Source organism: Sapajus apella, unplaced genomic scaffold, assembly GCF_009761245.1.
Source record: "Sapajus apella isolate SASKATOON/1434 unplaced genomic scaffold, GSC_monkey_1.0 scaffold79, whole genome shotgun sequence".
NCBI classification, from domain to species: domain Eukaryota; kingdom Metazoa; phylum Chordata; class Mammalia; order Primates; family Cebidae; genus Sapajus; species Sapajus apella.
In genome coordinates, this window is record NW_022437019.1 from 2,042,980 (window position 1) to 2,060,212 (window position 17,233).

At 47.8% G+C, this 17,233-nt stretch overlaps 1 protein-coding gene and 1 long non-coding RNA gene across 7 annotated transcripts in view; one reads left to right on the forward strand and one right to left on the reverse strand.

Moving 5' to 3' along the window:
- The window catches only part of LOC116533081, a 23,381-nt gene extending 17,935 nt beyond the window's left edge, over nt 1–5,446 (forward strand). Inside the window, exon 2 of the long non-coding RNA XR_004261076.1 lies at nt 2,706–5,446. This is a non-coding gene — a long non-coding RNA (uncharacterized LOC116533081). The remainder of the gene's footprint in view (nt 1–2,705) is intronic.
- The window catches only part of WWC1 (WW and C2 domain containing 1), a 187,843-nt gene continuing 175,640 nt past the window's right edge, over nt 5,031–17,233 (reverse strand). For 3 of the 6 annotated variants that reach the window (XM_032252696.1, XM_032252700.1, XM_032252701.1), the window contains exons 20-23: nt 15,021–15,113; nt 9,914–10,165; nt 6,989–7,113; nt 5,031–5,836 (exon numbers count right to left, since the gene is read on the reverse strand). In XM_032252696.1, the coding sequence (XP_032108587.1) occupies nt 5,770–5,836; nt 6,989–7,113; nt 9,914–10,165; nt 15,021–15,113 (537 nt within the window). In that variant the 3' untranslated portion in view covers nt 5,031–5,769. The remainder of the gene's footprint in view (nt 5,837–6,988; nt 7,114–9,913; nt 10,166–15,020; nt 15,114–17,233) is intronic. The other 3 variants (XM_032252697.1, XM_032252699.1, XM_032252698.1) reach the window with 3 other exon arrangements.

Genomic DNA, 17,233 nt, shown 5'->3' on the forward strand with positions numbered 1-17,233 from the left:
CACGTGCCTGTAATCCCAGCTACTCAGGAGGCTGAGGCAGGAGAATTGCCTGTACCCAGGCTGGAGTGCAATGGCGCGATCTCGGCTCACCGCAACCTCCACCTCCTGGGTTCAGGCAATTCTCCTGCCTCAGCCTCCTGAGTAGCTGGGATTACAGGCACGCGCCACCATGCCCAGCTAATTTTTTGTAGTTTTAGTAGAGACGGGGTTTCACCGTGTTGACCAGAATGGTCTCGATCTCTTGACCTCGTGATCCACCCGCCTTGGCCTCCCAAAGTGCTGGGATTACAGGCGTGAGCCACCGAATTTTTTGTATTTTTAGTAGAGACGGGGTTTTACCATGTTGGCCAGGATGGTCTTGATCTTTTGACCTTGTGATCCACCCGCCTCGGCCTCCCAAAGTGCTGGGATTACAGGCATGAGCCACTGCGCCCGGCCTAATAAGCTTTTTTTTAAAAAAAAAAAATTCTTTTTTTAAGAAAAGATCTTGCTCTATTGCCCAGGCTGGAGTGTGGTGGCACGATCACAGTTTACTGCCGCCTCAACCTCTTTGGATCCTCGCTACCTCAGCCTCTCTAGTAGCTAGGACCACAGGTGTGCGTCAGCATGCCTGGCTATTTTTTTTTTTTTTTTTTTTGGTGGAGTTTCTTGCCCAGGCTGGAGTGCAATGACGCAATCTCGGCTCACCGCAACCTCCACCTCATGAGTTCTGCTGCTATTCACTTGGGGTGGTTGGCAAAATATTAAAGAAAATATTTAGGAAAAGTTATAGATTAGTCTCAAACCTTTTGGAAGGCCAAAAGGTTTTATTCGGGGCAGGCCAAAGGCAGCCGGCAGGTCCATTAAATTTGGACAAAAATAGGGACGAGGCTCTTCCCAGTTAAGTCTGTTTACCCCATACCTATTTGTCTCCACCCTGTTTACTCATGTTAACTTTGTGCTGGATGGCTCTCTCAGGGGGAGTTCAAAGGGGAATTGCCTGTTAACAGCATTTACTCCAGGCCCAGAACCTAAAGCTTTTATCAGTCATAAAACCACTCTCTTAACCATGTTAATGATCCACAAGTGTGTTAACTCAGAACCTCTGTTGTAAAATCTTAAGGGAATAAATGTGTGGACAGACAGAGGGTCTGAGTCGATTGGTTGCATTTTGCCCTCTGAAAGCAGCCAACGGCCATCCTTAGCCCACTTGAAACACTGTAATGGTGTGAGAGTGCTTTCATTCATCCATAGTTGAGTCAGGGTCTGCAGGTCAGACTTCTGCAGGTGGTGAGACCCACGTCTCAGGTGGTGACCCTGACGTGATAAAGGGCACAGGGTTCAAGTGATTCTCCTGCCTCAGCTTCCCTAGTAGCTGGGGTTACAGAGGCACCCACCACCACACCTGGCTAATATTTTGTATTTTTATTAGAGACTACTAAAAATTTTAGGTTTCACTATGTTGGCCAAGCTAGTCTCGAACTCCTGACCTCAGGTGATCCATCAGCCTCAGCCTCCCAAAGTGCTGGGATTACAGGTGTGAGCCACCACACCCAGCTTTTGTTTTTTTAATTTTTACTTTTTGTAGAGACAGGGTCTTACTATGTTTCTTAGGCTAGTCTTGAACTCCTGGGCTCAAGCAGTCCTCCTGCCTCAGCCTCCCAAAGTGCTGGGATTATAGGCATGAGCCACCATGCTTGGCTCTTCAGAGAATTTAAACATTGTGTGTGTGTGAACTCCCAATCACTTCTGCTTCTTTATGCTGTGGGGTCACACGTGTGTCTAGGGGCAGGGGATGACGCCCTGAGTTGCATCTAAGGGGGGTCTGCACCCTGGTGCCTGTCAAAACCAGCTTTTAGTACCCCTGTTCTACCCAGGGGCTTCCTGATTAGAATGACAAAGGTGTAGAAACCAAATACACCTTTGGGGCAGACCTTTCATCACATCCATTCATTCAATTCATTTCACAAATATTAAGAACCCACTCTACATTAGACCTAACAAAAACAAGGCAAATGAGGTTCTTGCTTTAAGAGCTTATGCTCCAGGGCGGAGAGGGATCTTGAGGGGTGAGGCTTCAGCTGAAACCTGAAGGGTGAGAAGGAGCTGGCCATGTAAAGTCGGTGTGAAGACGTGGAGGAAGAGTCCACCAGGCAGAAGGAATTAGGACTGCAAAGGGCTGGTGGTGGGAAGGAGCAAAAGAAAGGCCAGCCTGGCTGGAGCCTGCTAAGGCAGGCGATAGTTAACTGGAATAATCTTAGGTCCTTAGCCTTCTTGAGAGGTAGAAAGCTCGTGTGCATATTGCAAAACGGTCTGGACTCAAAGGCAACCCATTGCCTTTAGGAGCAGGAGAATCAGAGCCAGTGAGGTTTGCTGTCTTTTTTTCAGACTACTATCCTGGTACCCTGCCTTTCTCCCCACCCTATGCAGAGAAACCACAGGAATGTGTGACTTCATTCTTCAAGACCAAGGATTCTAAGGCCCTACAATTAGGGCCTCCTGTGGTGCAGTGTGGTAATGCCACACTGTGAAACAGAAGCTGGAGCTGAAAGGAAACAGATTTTGGAGTTGAAAGATGGGATCAGCATCCTAGCTATAGCCATTTGTTATGTATGTGAGCTTGAGGGCGTCATTTTACATTTCCCAGCTTTGTTTCCTGAAGGTTCTGGAAAAGACACATGCACCATTACAAGTGAACATTTATTTATTTTTGAATTTCTCTCTAGGCAAACAACTGAATGGTGGTTTGCTGGTGAAGTGTTTATAGAGAATTCAACTCCATGGCTGGAAGAGACTCTGGCCTTCCACAGAGGCGGTCTGGTTCTCCCCACAAACGTCCTCACAGCTGAAGTGACTCTGAGATGCGCTTCTCCGGGTGGGAGGATTTGCTCCATGTAGCTTTTCCCATACACAGGGAGGGTGTTTACAGCTCTGCTTCATAGCACCTGATGCTGCAGGAGTGTGAGGGGCTGACCCTTGCTGGGAGAACTAAGCACAGATGAATGTGTCACTGAGAAGGAATTTCGTAACATATGTGCTCTTCAAAGTTTTTATTGAGTCCAAATGGACTGCAAATACAGTCCTCTGCTGCCTCTCGGGCCAATGAATTCAGGTTCCAAGATCCCCAGGACACCCCCATTCTGTCTTCATCCCTTGCATCTGCTTCCCTTTGCAGGTTGGCCTCATTTTCCTAATCCCATTGCCCCCATTGAAGCAGGAGCAGCTGCAAACCTCTCAAACACCGAACAGGGAAGGAAGTTAAGGTATTTTCACCTGCTGCTCAGCTGGGAGCTGCAGCAGGTGAAAATACAAACAACTGAGCTCTTCGACGAAGAAAATCCTTGCCCTTTTAAAGTCTTATAATTCTAGAAATTACATGTGAAAGGGTCTTGATCCATGAAGTAGGCGTGGGGTACGTGACTAGGTGGGGGTTTGATCGTGTTTAAGCAAAAACAGTGCCTTCTGGAAAGATTCCTCCATACCATGCCAGGGATCTATAGGAGTGTGATTAAGGGTGGCACCCGGTCTGCCAGCCTTTACTTCTACTGAAATGCAATATAGAAGTCTAGGGGGAAGGGCTCTCAGAAGCTTAAGAGAATTAAGGGTCTCTTTCCTCACCGTGAAGCTGGAGCTTTGCAAGAGAAACTCTCATCTCTAACCTGTGAGTGGAAAATGCTAGGGAAGGGTTCTGAATGGCTTGGCTTGGCCCCATGCCTCTCCTTGGTCTAGTCATGGGAGCCAAAGAGATGGGTCACTTACAGCCAGCTTGGGTCATCTGCCCCATTGCTGCGGCCAGTGCCCTCAGCAGAAAAGATCACGGGGTCAGCAAGGAGGGCAGCCTCCTCAAAGCTCAGAGCTGTGTAGGCATGGGGGCCACACGGCAGCATGAGACCATCCTCGTGCTCTACAACCTGGTACAAGTGAGTTGGGGAAGATGTTGATTGATACACATATGAAGACATTATAAAGTCAACCCTTAATGTGTCCCGTGGAATTCAGTGGAAGGAGAGAGAACATCAGAGATTGATGCCATGGGGCAGGAGGAAGCCCAGGCCAGTGGTGAGAAATTGCGCTGGATACCAGCTATCCAGGGGGGACTGACTATCAGAGATCCTGGAAGCCACAGGGGGAAGAAGAGTAGATTCTCCATCACTGGAGCTTCCTTATACATGAGGAGAGACAGCCAGGTAAGGAGTGTGCTGGGGAGGGGGGAAGAGCCTCAGCAGCAAGTGAAGGTGGCACCACTCCCTCCATCACCGCCCCGGGTCCCCAGTGGCCTGGAGAGGGCCATGAATTTCAGCATTCCCTGTGTGACTCACCAGTAGGGTACTGGCCTCACCATTTTGCCTGTCTCTGCCTGGGCTTCACTCACTTTATACCAGTGGAGATCTCAAACTGCAGCATGCCTAAGACTTACAGAGGGAACACGGGTAAAACACTGGCATTGGGGACAGTCCCAGGGTGGGTAGGATAGTTTAGTGGGTCTAGAGAGGGGCCTGACAGTCTGCATTTTTAATAGGCTGCCCCAGGTGATTCTGATATAGCTGGTGCAGCATGCTTTGCTGGGTGGTACAACAGGGTAATGTCAGAGAGAAAGGAGGAAGAGATTTGTGGCTGTTGCTATTTGTTAGAGGCTGACTTCTGATGTTGACGCAATAGACCCTGCAAAGCTCTGAGCTGGGCAGGAATACGGGCCACATAAGCAGCATGAAACACATAAGCTCTAGGACCTAGTATCCCTGGGTTGGGGACGACATGGAATGATGCTCATATGAAGAAACTGTGAAGTCACCTCTCATTGGGTGGGGTGAAATTCCATAGAAGGAGACAGTGCAGAGAGCATCCCCAATCTAACTTGGGGATGTGGATTCCCAATGATTTGAGCAGTCATTTAAACTTAATGAGCAAATGAAAGGAGTGGGCAAAAGAAAACATAAATGTTTCCTAAACTGGGGATGGGTGGGAAAGAAATGACTGGAAAAGGGAGAGTCAAAAATCAGGGAAACACAGACCAAGTGAGGGGTGGAGAAGAGAACAAGAGCAAGAAGGGATTCTTTTTGAAAGGCCACTTTATTGATGGAGATAAAACTGAATGGAGCGCCCCACAGCCCTCCCCTCACTCACGTTAGTGGCTTCACTGGGCATCTGAGACCAGCGTGGCCTGAAACCCACATAGGCTGGGCTGCTTAGCCCCCCAGCCTATCACACCGCCCGCTCCATGTCAGGCAGCCACATAAAAACACGTCACAGCTCACGAAGATTCGTGGATGCACCTCTGAATCCCCCCCACAATGGTTTCTGTGCATTTTTTTTTAATATTGTACAAAATATGTTAACTAGGAAAAGTTAGCTGTTCTGTGACAAGTGCGGGACGTCCTATGAGGATTCCCGTCCCCCAGGCATTACTTCTTATTGCAGTAAGACCTCTAAAAGGTGGCGCTGTACAAACAAAAAAATCTAAAGGATTTTAAGAAGAGCAGCAACACAATACTGCTTTAGTTCATTTAAATTTTCTTTCCCAAAAATACACTCCTAAATATACAAACTATACAATCTTATCATTTTAATGCTGGTTTTTTTTTTGTTTCTGTTTTTTTGTGTGTTTTGTTTTGTTCTTGTTTTTAATAATAACAATAGGGCCCAAACTAAAAAATCGGTTCATCTTCAAACCAACAAGAGCACTAGAGGACTTGTGACTCAGTACCTTCATATAACACCACATAAATAACTTTAGCCACAGTCAAAGTTCACAGCCTGGTCAGTAGAACGAAGGAAACACTTTTCTGGCAATTAGACGTCATCTGCAGAGAGGGCTGGAATATTCATCCGAGGCCGGGTGAAAAATGCCATCTTCTCCCTATAAGAGAGGCCATCCCTTTAGGGCAGGGGTTTTCAACCTCACTCTACAGAGATTCTGGGCAGGAGAATTCTTTGTCGTGGGGGCTGTCCTGTACATCAGTGCAGAATGTTTAGCAATGTCCTCAGCCTCTACCCTCTAGATGCTAGCCGTATCCTTGACCTCCAGTTATGACAACCCAAAATGTATGCTCATTGCCAAACGTCCCAGAGGGAAGGGGAGAAATCACCCCTGGTTGAGAACCACTGCTTTAAAGGACCATTAGCATGAACAATGACCCTTAGTTCAAATCAAATCAGAGGCTTCTCAGAGTTTCAAAGGACCCTTGGGCCACTTCCAATGTTTGTTTTAGATTCTCAATTTGTTAAAAAGTTAAGAGATGCCCAAAGACAGTTGTACAAATTATTGTGCATTTTAAATGTTTATTTCACAAAGGAGTTTTTTTTTTTTTTTTTTTTTTTAGCACATACACAAACATGTACCTGAGAGGACATCAGAAGTCTAAACGCTAGGCCCTCTGTGAATGGGAGGTCCAGGCCAAATGGCACTCAGGGCCCTCCAAGGATACACTGGGGTCCAGCATGGCAAGAAAGCACCTTCCTGAGATCCTAGCAGGTGGCAGGCAGAGCCAGGGAAGCCCAGCGAGCAACCATCACCCCCAGGCTTATTTATCAACCTCCGCAATTACCAGTGATGAAAACACTACAAGGGGCCAGGCGCAGTGGCTCACGCCTGTAATCCTAGCACTTTGGGAGGCCGAGGTGGGTGGATCACCTGAGGTCAGGAGTTCAAGACCAGCCTGGCCATCATGGTGAAACCCCATCTTTAAAAAAAATTTAAAAAAAAATTAATAAAAATAAAAATAAAAAAATAAAACACTACGAGGGAAGGCTGGAGCAGGTAGCTCATTCATTAAACAAGAGGATCTAACAAATTAGCTCAGTTGTGTGGGGACCATAAAGACAGCCAGGGGAAGGGTCCTGCAGAGCTCATGGATCGCCAAGTATGGCTTGGTGGAAGATGAACATCGGTTACAGAGAAAGCCAGTGCTCTGTGAGCAAGGGATGGGAGCAGTGAGACCAGAGACAGAAGGCTAAGGCCGGTGGGTTGGCTGAGAAAGGGAGAGAGGGGCTGCCGGGGCCCTCTGCTTACCTGAAAGACTGCACTTCTGGGGGCTCCTTACAGCTCTGGCCTCGGAGCCTGTGCACATCCTTGGCAGCTGCCCTCATCATCTTGTCTGTCTGAAGCTCACCCTTGTGCTCTGCTCGGTCCATCTGCTGGGCAAAGCAAGCAAGGCCCTGAGTCAGTGGAGGGGGCCTCCAGAAAGGGGCAGCCAAGGAGAACTCGCTATCACAACCGAGGGGGCTACTGTAGGGAAGGCATTCTCACTCCTGCTCCACGTGGGATCCACTTCATTCAGAATGAGAATAGGAAGTGCTCAAATCATCTGTTTGAGTGACTAGATTTTTGGGGCCAGGGATCTGAATACCTGTGTGGATCTGAGGAAGTAAGGAGATGAGGGGTGCCTGGTGAAATGTGCGCTACCTCTAATCCTCAGGCCACCTATGAAGATAGATGCTATTACCTCTATTTTACCAAGGGAACCGAGGCTCTGGCATAGTAAGAAATTTATTTGGCTGGGCACGGTGGCTCACAAGGTCAGGAGTTCGAGACCAGCCTGACCAACATGGTGACACTTCATCTCTACTAAAAATACAAAAATTAGCCAGGTGTGGTGGTGCATGCCTGTAATCCCAGCTACTCAGGAGACTGAGGCAGGAGAATCACTTGAACCTGGGAGGTGGAGGTTGCAGTGAGCTGAGATCACACCACTGCATGCCAGCATGGGCAACAAAGTGAGACTCCATCTCAAAAAAAAAAAAAAAAAAAAAAAAAAAAAAAAAAAAAAATTTTTTTAATGTGAGACAACTAGGAAGAGGAAAAAACCCAACCTCAAGCTATGCAGTGGTTCTTAAGAAGCTTGGGTATAACACTATGCCCCTTTCTCCTAATGTAAACCCATGCAAACACTTTGGAGAACAAACCACAGACAACTCTAAACTATCCACGTACCATATACTTGAAAACATTGCACAAAGACAGAAGTTTGGTAAATAAAGCCATAATTTCAAAGATTCTTTGTTAGAAAGCATAGATCTTACTTTTTTATTTTATTTTTTTTACTATTGAAAGGTCAAGTTTTCCTTGTTTTTCTTAAGTCAGGGCATGTATTACTTCTTAGTCTTTTGACTAAGATCAAGTGTTAAGGTAGGGCACATAGGCACTTATTTTCTGATTTCTTTTCGCCTTGGCTACCAGGAAGCTCAAAGATAGATACAATACCTAACTATAACTAGGTTACTTTAGGTTTGGGATATATTTATTTCCTTCTCCTCCTTTAAGCCTTGCAATTTTCTATTTTCCCTCAATGCTCTTGTTATAATGCTGTTTGTAAGTAAACAGGGTATAAATAAGAAAGAAACAAACTTTTCTGGAACTTCGGAACTGCCAGAGTCAGTTTGAAGCTGCCACATCAGTCCAGGCCTAAGAAGTCCAGCATCATCTTCCCGCCCTAGGGCATCAGCACCTGCACGGAGCGCTGAGATTTCAGCTGATGGCCCTCCTGAAAGTTCAGGTAGGCTCCCTGTGTAAGGTGCTCTCAGCAAGTCTGGCTGCGTGCAGAGAGAACTAGCAAAGGTCTTTCTAGCCGTGGGTGGCAATCACAGAGTGGCAGGTATTATTTTTTATAAAAGAGTAGAGAATGGCCCTTGTATATTGGCCCTGTATTATTTCTTCATGGTAGTCTGGGACGTGTTGGCTCAAAAGCCTGCTGGTGCCAAACTCAAATTTTTACCCTTCCAGTTGTTTTAAATATAGCTCAAATAAGCAGCTTTTAAAGAAATATACAACCTTTGTGTTTTGCATACCCTGTGAAACTGTATCCAAGATTTGTTAGCTATAGATAAGATACGCCCTGGGTCTATAAGAGACTCCAATCTGCTGCTGTGGCTTTGGAGTTCTCTGACCCAGAGACTCCCCATCTTGCTGCAGAGCTATCTCACCTGGATGGCCCTCTCCCCCAGCTCTCCCCTGGGAGTTCCCTTGACTTCTTCCACACTGGGTAGTAGCCCCCAGCCCCTTTGGAAGGTCTCATGTTGTGAGGGACTTCTCCTGCATGCAAACCTGTCAAAGCACAGCGCAAGCCACGCACACTGGCTCATGCCTGTAATCCCAGCACTTTGGGAGTCCAAGGTGGGTAGATTGTTTGAGCCCAGGAGTTCGAGACCAGCCCGAGCAACAAAGTGAAACCTCCTCTCTACAGAAAAACAAAAATTAGCCAGGTATATTGGTATGCACCTGTCATCTCAGCTACTCAGGAGGCTCAGGTGGGAGGATCGATAGAGCCTGGGAGATGGAGGTTGCAGTGAGCTGTTGTTGTGCCACCACACTGCAGCCTGGGCAACAGAGTAAGAACCTGTCTCCAAAACAAAACAAAAAAAGCACAACTAATATAAAACTTGTGTGTGTGCTAACACCATTTTGTGGTTATATCTTTCTCCTTGATCAACCCTTAAACTCACTATAGCAGGGCAGAGATGCCAGCAGGCTTGTACTCCAGGGATCCTTGTTAACAGAAAGCCCGGGAATGACCAGCCCCTCTCCTGCTTTGGCAAGGGCTGCCCTGTGGGACTGCCTGGGCAGGCACTGAGGCAGGTCCGTGTCCTATTGTTACTCTGTTAAAGTGTGTGCCCTGGCACAGATTTGGTGCCCAATGTATTTCATAAAGAACTGCATGATGAGCACATGTGTGAATAATAAGGGCCAGCACACAAAAACACATCAACAAATGCAGTAAATGGGCCTTGCAGCCAGGTGAAGGGTTAATAAGGCTGAGTGGGCAAAGGGATTCCTGGATCCCTCTGCTGATGGGAACGAGGGATGGGTGGAACACCCTCAGTGAAACCTGTGGTGGGAATGGCAGGATGCATCATGAGCTCTGGCCTGTCTTCCCCGGGGCAGTGCCCCCCACTCCCTGGGACAGAACGTAGGGCTCCCCTGCCTTTGAGCCGCACTCACCCGCTTCTCCAGCATCCTCAGCAGCAGGCGGAAACGCTCGTCCTCGCGCAGCCACTGCGGCAGCTCCTTCTCCCCGTGGCTCTTGGCTTGTTCCAGCTGCTCCTTAAGCTCCTTCAGCACCGAGATCTCCTGGGTCAGTTGGCTGTGCCAGGTTCTCGTTGCCTGCAAGTCTAACTCCAGGTCCAGTGAGGTGCGGATCAGACGCTCAGGGCGCAGGGACTTGACGGAGGAAGGCTGCGGGGGTGGGGACGGCTTCTCTTGTCATTAGAGCTCTGCCCTGTGAGCGCACCCAGCCCCTTTCTCTGACCCTCAAATACCCTCCCTTTGTTTATCTGTAGGCTTTCACTCCTTCTGAATGGGGCTTGTCCTTCCCTGGGAAGCCTGTTTGGAATTCTCCCACTCAGCTCATGTTTATTGAGCATTTATTATGTCCCAGGAATGGTGCTAAGTGCTTCATTTCCGTTGTTTTGTTTCATTTTCACAAACCGAGGAGGTTCCAAGCTTATCATCTGCACAGATGAGGCTTGCAGAGGTTAAGTCCCGCAGGGTATATGTGGTAAGGCTGAGATTTCACTCCAGGGAGCTGGCTGCAATCCCCACCCGCCCTCTCTCTACACTGACAGCTTCAGTACTGTCAGCGCCCTTCACATGTACGTTTTCAGTTATTGATTCCTGTCACTGCACTATCCTGAAGTTGTTTCCCCAGTACAGGTCTGTTCCTGCTTGAGGGCAGAAGTCATGTCTTCTTGACTCTGTGTTCCTGTAATGGGCGCCTATTGTTTCTGCTTGTCCAGCATGTGTTTCCCCAGCCTTACAGTAACAATGCCCTCACCTTCCCTTGGAATTCTCTTCCTCCACAGTCAATCCACCTGGTTTGTGTGGAGCATCGGGGATAGGAATGTGGCCTGAGCCTGGCCAATCAGAATCTCAGTGATGGGTTCAGAGGTGAGTATGTTATCAAAGCCCACCCATTAATACTCAATTCTGGCACTTTGCTGAACTACTTGGAAAAGAGGCAATGACTTTTTTTTTTGACGGAGTGATTTCACCGTCACCAGCACTGCAGTGCAGTGGCATGATCTCAGCTCACTGCAACCTCTGCCTCCTGGGGTCAAGTGATTCTCCTGCCTCAGCCTCGCGAGTAGCTGGGACTACAGGCACCCACCACCATGCCCAGCTAAATTTTCTGTATTTTTTTTAGAGATGGGGTTTCACTGTGTTAGCAAGGATGGTCTTGAACTCCTGACCTTGTGATCCGCCCACCTTGGCCTCCCAAAGTGCAGGGATTATAGGCATGAGTCACTCTGCCCAGCCAAGAGGCAATGTCTTTACCCAGAGGTTGCTAAGCCTTCAAGATATAAACCTGGAACTGATCACAGTCACTTTTAGTATCACGTGGGGTGACCTGTTTGAGAATTAAGCTCTACAGAGGGAGCAATGTCATGGGGTGGGGGGGGGGCTGAGACCTAAAACATCATTTCAACCTCTGGATCAAGCCATGCCTGAAGGTAGTCCGACATCCTGGATTTTTTCATTAAATGAGACAATAAATTCCCTCCTTCATTTTTAAGCTGTATTTGAGTTGGGTTCTTTATTTATCTATATGTAAAAGGCCATGATTAATACAAACATTAACTCTCCTCCCATCAAAAACCACCAATGATTAAAAAATAACAATGAATGACTATGGGAGTCAGAATTCTAAAATGGTTTCTTAAATCGCATTTCCAATATATACACCTTGTATAATCTCCTCCTCTTCAATTCCAATGAGACCTGTGAATGTGAACTATCACTCCCACTGATCAGTTGACTTTGAGTTAATCAAAAGGAAGATTATTCTGGGTGGTCCTGACCTAATCAGGTAAAGCCCCTAAAAGATAGCCTGGGCTTTTCCTGGTTGAACTCTTCCGCTGGCCTTGAAGAAGTAAATAAAGCATGTTGTAGAGAGGGTCACAGGGCAAAAACTTGAGAGTGACCTTTAGTAGCCGAGAATGCCCCCTAACCCCACATCTGACAGCTAGCAAGAAAATACAAGAAATAAATTCTGCCGACAGCTGGAGGCAGTGCCTGGATGCAAATGTTTGCTTAGTCAGGCCTCCAGATGAGAATGTGGCCATTCAACACTTAGGTTTCAGCCTGCTAAAACCCTGGGCAGAGGGCTCAGCTAACCTGTGCTTGAACTCCTGACATGTAGAAACTGTGAGGCAAGACATTTGTATTATTTTAGGCTGCTAAAGGTTGTGGTGATTTGTTATGCAGCAATAGAAAACAAATACAATGACCAATAAAGAGATTTCAGACACAGTATAAGAAGCATTACCAGACAGGTGCAGTGGCTTACGCCTGTAATACCAGCACTTTGGGAGGCCAAGGCGGGTGGATCACCTGAGGTCAGAAGTTCAAGACCAGCCTGACCAACATGGTAAAACCCTATCTTTTTTTTTTTTTAAATAGAGACAGGGTTTCCCCATTAGCCAGGCTGGTCTTGAACTCCTGCCCTCATGATCCACCTGCCTTGGCCTCCCAAAGTGCTGGGATTACAGGCGTGAGCCACTGTGCCCGGCCAAAACCCTGTCTCTACAAAAAATACCAAAAATTAGCTGGGTGTAGTGTTGGGCGCCTGTAATCCCAGCTACTCAGCAGGCTGAGCCAGGAGAATCTCTTGAACACGGGAGGCAGAGGTTGCAGCAAGATGAGATCACACCATTGCACTCCAGCCTGGGCAACAAGAGTGAAACTCTGTGTCTCAAAAAAAAAAAAAAAAAAGGAGCGTTACCATAAGACCTAGTCTCATTTTGCAAGGCTGGCAAGCATACTATTAGGAATATAAGACAGCTCTAGGCAGAATTTCTAGAATGCTCTTCTAAGGTGAACATGGTCTGCTCTGTGCTTATAAATGAGCAGGATCAAGGAAATCCGGCTGAGTGATCTATGTGGCTCAAGTTCTCAGAGCAACAAATGAAGATTCTTTTGCTTTGTCTGACGCATGTACAGTCTCAGAAGCTGGGCAGGCTGCGGTAGAGAGAGCACAGCTCAGGCAGTATGTGGAAGCAAGGAGCAGTGCCCGAGGGCCCAGGCCCAGTATCTGGACTCTCCCGTTCCTCAGGACCCGAAGGAAATGTGGGCTCAGACCCACCACCATCGGGGCTCCCTTAGTAAGTCATCCCTTTGGTTAAGGGGAACAGGAGGTGATGAAGGGGCCTGCTTCTGTGGGGCCTGCCTTAGAAGAGAGCTGTGGGAATGCAGGGGAACAAGCAGGAGAGCAGTGGCATTTCTGCAGGAGTGGATCCTGAACATCTCCAGAAGCCTGAGGAGCTTTGTTAAAATGCAGTTTTCAGGGCCCATGCCAGCTGCCTGAATTAAATGGTCGAAAGAGTGGCATTGCGATCTGCATTGTCACCAAGCTCCCCAGGTAACTTTTGGTGCTCCAGAGAGTGCAGTACAAGCCAGCTACAGAAGATGGGGTCAAGGCGGGGGACACAGAGTGGGCAGTTGGTTGGGTCTGTCACCTGAGGCCATGTCTTTCTCCCAGAGCTGGCACACTCTCCCTTCCCTGTGCAGCCTCCCCTGCATTGCTATCTCTCTTGTGCTTTCTCCAGTTCCCCCTCAGACTCGTTAGGGTATAGGATGCTAGGCAAAGGAACAGATTCTGGCTGTCAGCAGGCAGCGCAGGAGAGGCCGGGGGCCTGCCCCTACTGGGGACTGTTAGCATTCTTTCCCTCCATGTTCTCTTTTGCTTTGCTTTCTCTCTCCTTTTTCATTTCTTTTCTTTTTTTTTTTTTTTTGAAATGGTGTTTAGCTTTTGTTGCTCAGGCTGGAGTGCAATGGCACAATCTCAGCTCACCGCAACCTCTGCCTACCAGGTTCAAGCAATTCTCCTGCCTTAGCCTCCCAAGTAGCTAGGATTACAGGCATGCGCCACCACACCTGGCTAAGTTTTGTATTTTTAGTAGAGATAGGGTTTCTCCATGTTGGTCAGGCTGGTCTCGAACGCCCGACCTCAGGTGATCTACCCGCCTTGGCCTCCCAAAGTGCTAGGATTATAGGTGTGAGCCACCATGCCCAGTCTCTCTCTCCTTTTTCTTTCTGACATTCTGGCTCCTGGTTTCTTCTGGTTCTGCAAACTCATTAGACAGAACTGCTTTAAGGTTGTGTTGAAAGCCCACAGTGGGCCTCTGCATCTCCTCAGCCCTTAATGGTCAAAGACAAATCAGGGTTGCTCCTTTGCCTATTACCACCCCATCTGGATAGCTCCGCCCAGTGTTCACTAGGAAAGGCAAGACTTCTGCAGGGAAAGTCTGCAACCTCTTCCCTGTGGGCTTCCTGCTGGTCTGAGAGAAGCCCATTTGCACTTCAGGCTGGTGCTCAGAGGCACCCACCTTCTCTGCCAGCAGGAGAGGCACCGGGACTTGGACAACAGACACACTAAGCAGAATCTTGCCTGAGGAAGTCTCCTGTCAGATGATGCTCTCTGACTGGTAACTGTGATGTATTGGGTTGGTTAGTTTTTTTTTTTTTTTGAGACAGAGTGTTGTTCTGTTACCCAGGCTAAAGTGCAGTGGCACAATCTCAGCTCACTGCAACTTCTGCCACCCGGGTTTAAACAATTCTCCTGCCTCAGCCTCCTGAGCAGCTGGGACTACAGGCATATACCACCACGCCCAGCTAATTTTTGTATTTTTACTAGAGATGGGGTTTCACCATGTTGGTCTCGAACTCCTGACCTCGTGGATCTGCCCGCCTTGGCCTCCCAGGGTGCTGGGATTACAGGCGTGAGCCAAGGCGCCTGGCTGGGTTGCTCAGTTCTTACTGACTTTGATTTCTATCCAGGAAGGCAAGGCCAAGTGTATGTACTCCTCATCTAGCCTATTTGTCATAATAAGACAAATACATTTACCCTTCGGCACCTTCCTTGTTGCCTACAGAGGCCTCAGAGTTCACGAACATTTGTTCGCAAATACCATCATACTTGCAAGAACAACATTTTTCAAGCCAGTGGCTGAGGAGAAATGGCCAGACACCAGGAGACGTGTGTGCAGCACACAGGGCTTGGGGCAACAAGGGAGGGGCAGGCAGAAAAATAGTTTCGAGGTGATTCTCTTACCCGCTTCATCCGGACACTGCGTCGCTCCAGGGAATTTCGAACAAAAGGTGGCTTTTTGGACAGAGTGGAGCTGTCACTATCACTCCGATTCAGCTGCAAGAGAAAAGTCATGGAACGTTAAACATGGTCAGAGTGCATTCTGGAAGGTGCACTGAGGCCCAGAGGGAGGTCAGGTTCCTCCACTCAGCCCAGTCCTTCCTTTCCTTCTGCAAATACTCAGACTTTCCTGTCCCAGGTTTCATTCTGACCTTTCCTTTCTTTATAAGTGCACATTCATTGAGTGTGTACTATGCATGATACACACTGCCTCATCTCCATGCTAGTATCTGCACGATGCTAAATGACACGAATATCCCCTTTGAACCTTTCCAACAACCCCATGTGATAGGAGCAAATCCATTTCACAAATGAGGTGACAGAAGCTAGAGGTTGCGTAACTGGCCCAAGGTTGGCGAGCTGGTCAGCCGCACAGCAAGGCTGGATGCTGGGCGGTGTGACTTCAGAGTATACTGCCCTCTTGACCAACTACACAAAGGGCTGTTTGCACCAACTCTTCCCTGGTGCCTACAGAGCCTGCCTTTACTGACTCAAATAGAGCCACTGGCAAGACGGATGATTAAAAAAAAAAAAAAAAAAAAAAGGAAGCTCAAAGGCAAAGCCTCAGGGACTTTGGATATGATGGGGCAGATCATAACTCTCCTCGTGGGCATCCCCTCAATCACTGAATTATCTTTACTCCCCCCAGAGGGCTAGTATTTCCCATCTAAGACCAGAAATCATGCCTGCAGTCAGGATGGGAAACTTCTGTATTGAGAGTGTGCCCCACCCTTTGAGGAATGCGAGAGAGTGGGTAGGATGACAGCACCCCCTGGGAGGTGGGTGCAGGCTGGGGAGTTCTTTCTCGAGTCCTATTTCTAAAGTCGGTGGGGCTGTCATGGGCTGATGCTATTGTGCTTGTGTGTCTAGCAGCTGTCAGTTCACTGCTGCAGGTCTCCTGAGAAACTGTTTCTGTGGTTATTGATAATTATTTGTGATAATGATATTAATAGTCCTGCTAAGCTGATAAACACAGCAACTCCAGGGACTGACGGATGAAATAGCCACAGGGCTAGGCAGAGCCTCAACCAGAACCAGACGCTGCAGAGTAAAAATAATGACTGCCACATGGATAGAGCACCTGCTATGTGCCAGATGCTTTAGTGACAGTTACATTTAATCATCAAACGATTCTAACATGATGGGAACTGAGGCCCAGAGAGATTAGAAGCTTGTAAAGTTGAATAGCTGGGGAGCATCAAAACCAGAGTTTAAGGCCCAGTCTGTTTGATTCCAAGGGCACCAGCTCTTATGGCTCCAGCCTGCAGGTAGGGCTCAGAGATGAAACTAATGTGGAGGTGGAAGGGTGTACCATCTTGACAACTAGGGTAGATTCATATAAACTGGCTGCATGTGGTACCAGAAGGGGGCTTTATCTTACTTTTTTTTTTTTTTTTTTTTTGAGATGGTTTCACTCTTGTCACCCAGGCTGGAGTGCAATGGTGCTATCTTGTCTCACTGCAGCCTTGACTTCTCTGGCTTGGGTGATTCTTCCCCTTCAGCCTCTCAAACAGCTGGGACTAAAGGCACATGCCACTGTGCCCACCTAATTTTTGTATTTTTTGCAGACAAGATTTTGCCATGTTGCCCAGGCTGGTCTCCAACTCCTGGGCTCAAGTGATCCTCCCGCCTCAGCCTCTCAATGTCCTGGGATTACAGGTGTGAGCCACTGTGCCCTGCCTTTTATCCTATGTTGTTTTAATCTAGTGGTGGCACGTGAAGGATGTGTCGGATATATATTGTCAGTGTCCTACTGGCCAGAAATGGGTGTCAGGATAACTGATCCTTAAGTTGTAGTTGTTTACATGTTAAATACTATGTTATATAAAAGAGAGACGGCGCCAGGCACAGTGGCTCATGCCTGTAATTCCAGCACTTTGGGAGGCTGAGGCAGGTGAATCACCTGAGGTCAGGAGTTCGAGACCAGCCTGACCAACATGGAGAAACCCCATCTCCACTAAAAATACAAAATTAGCTGAGGGCAGTGGCTCACCCCTGTAATCCCAGCACTTTGGGAGGCTGAGGCAGGCAGATTACCTGAGGTCAGGAGTTCGAGATCAGCCTGACCAATATGGTGAAACCCTGGCTTTATTAAAAAAAAAAAAAAAAAAAAAAAA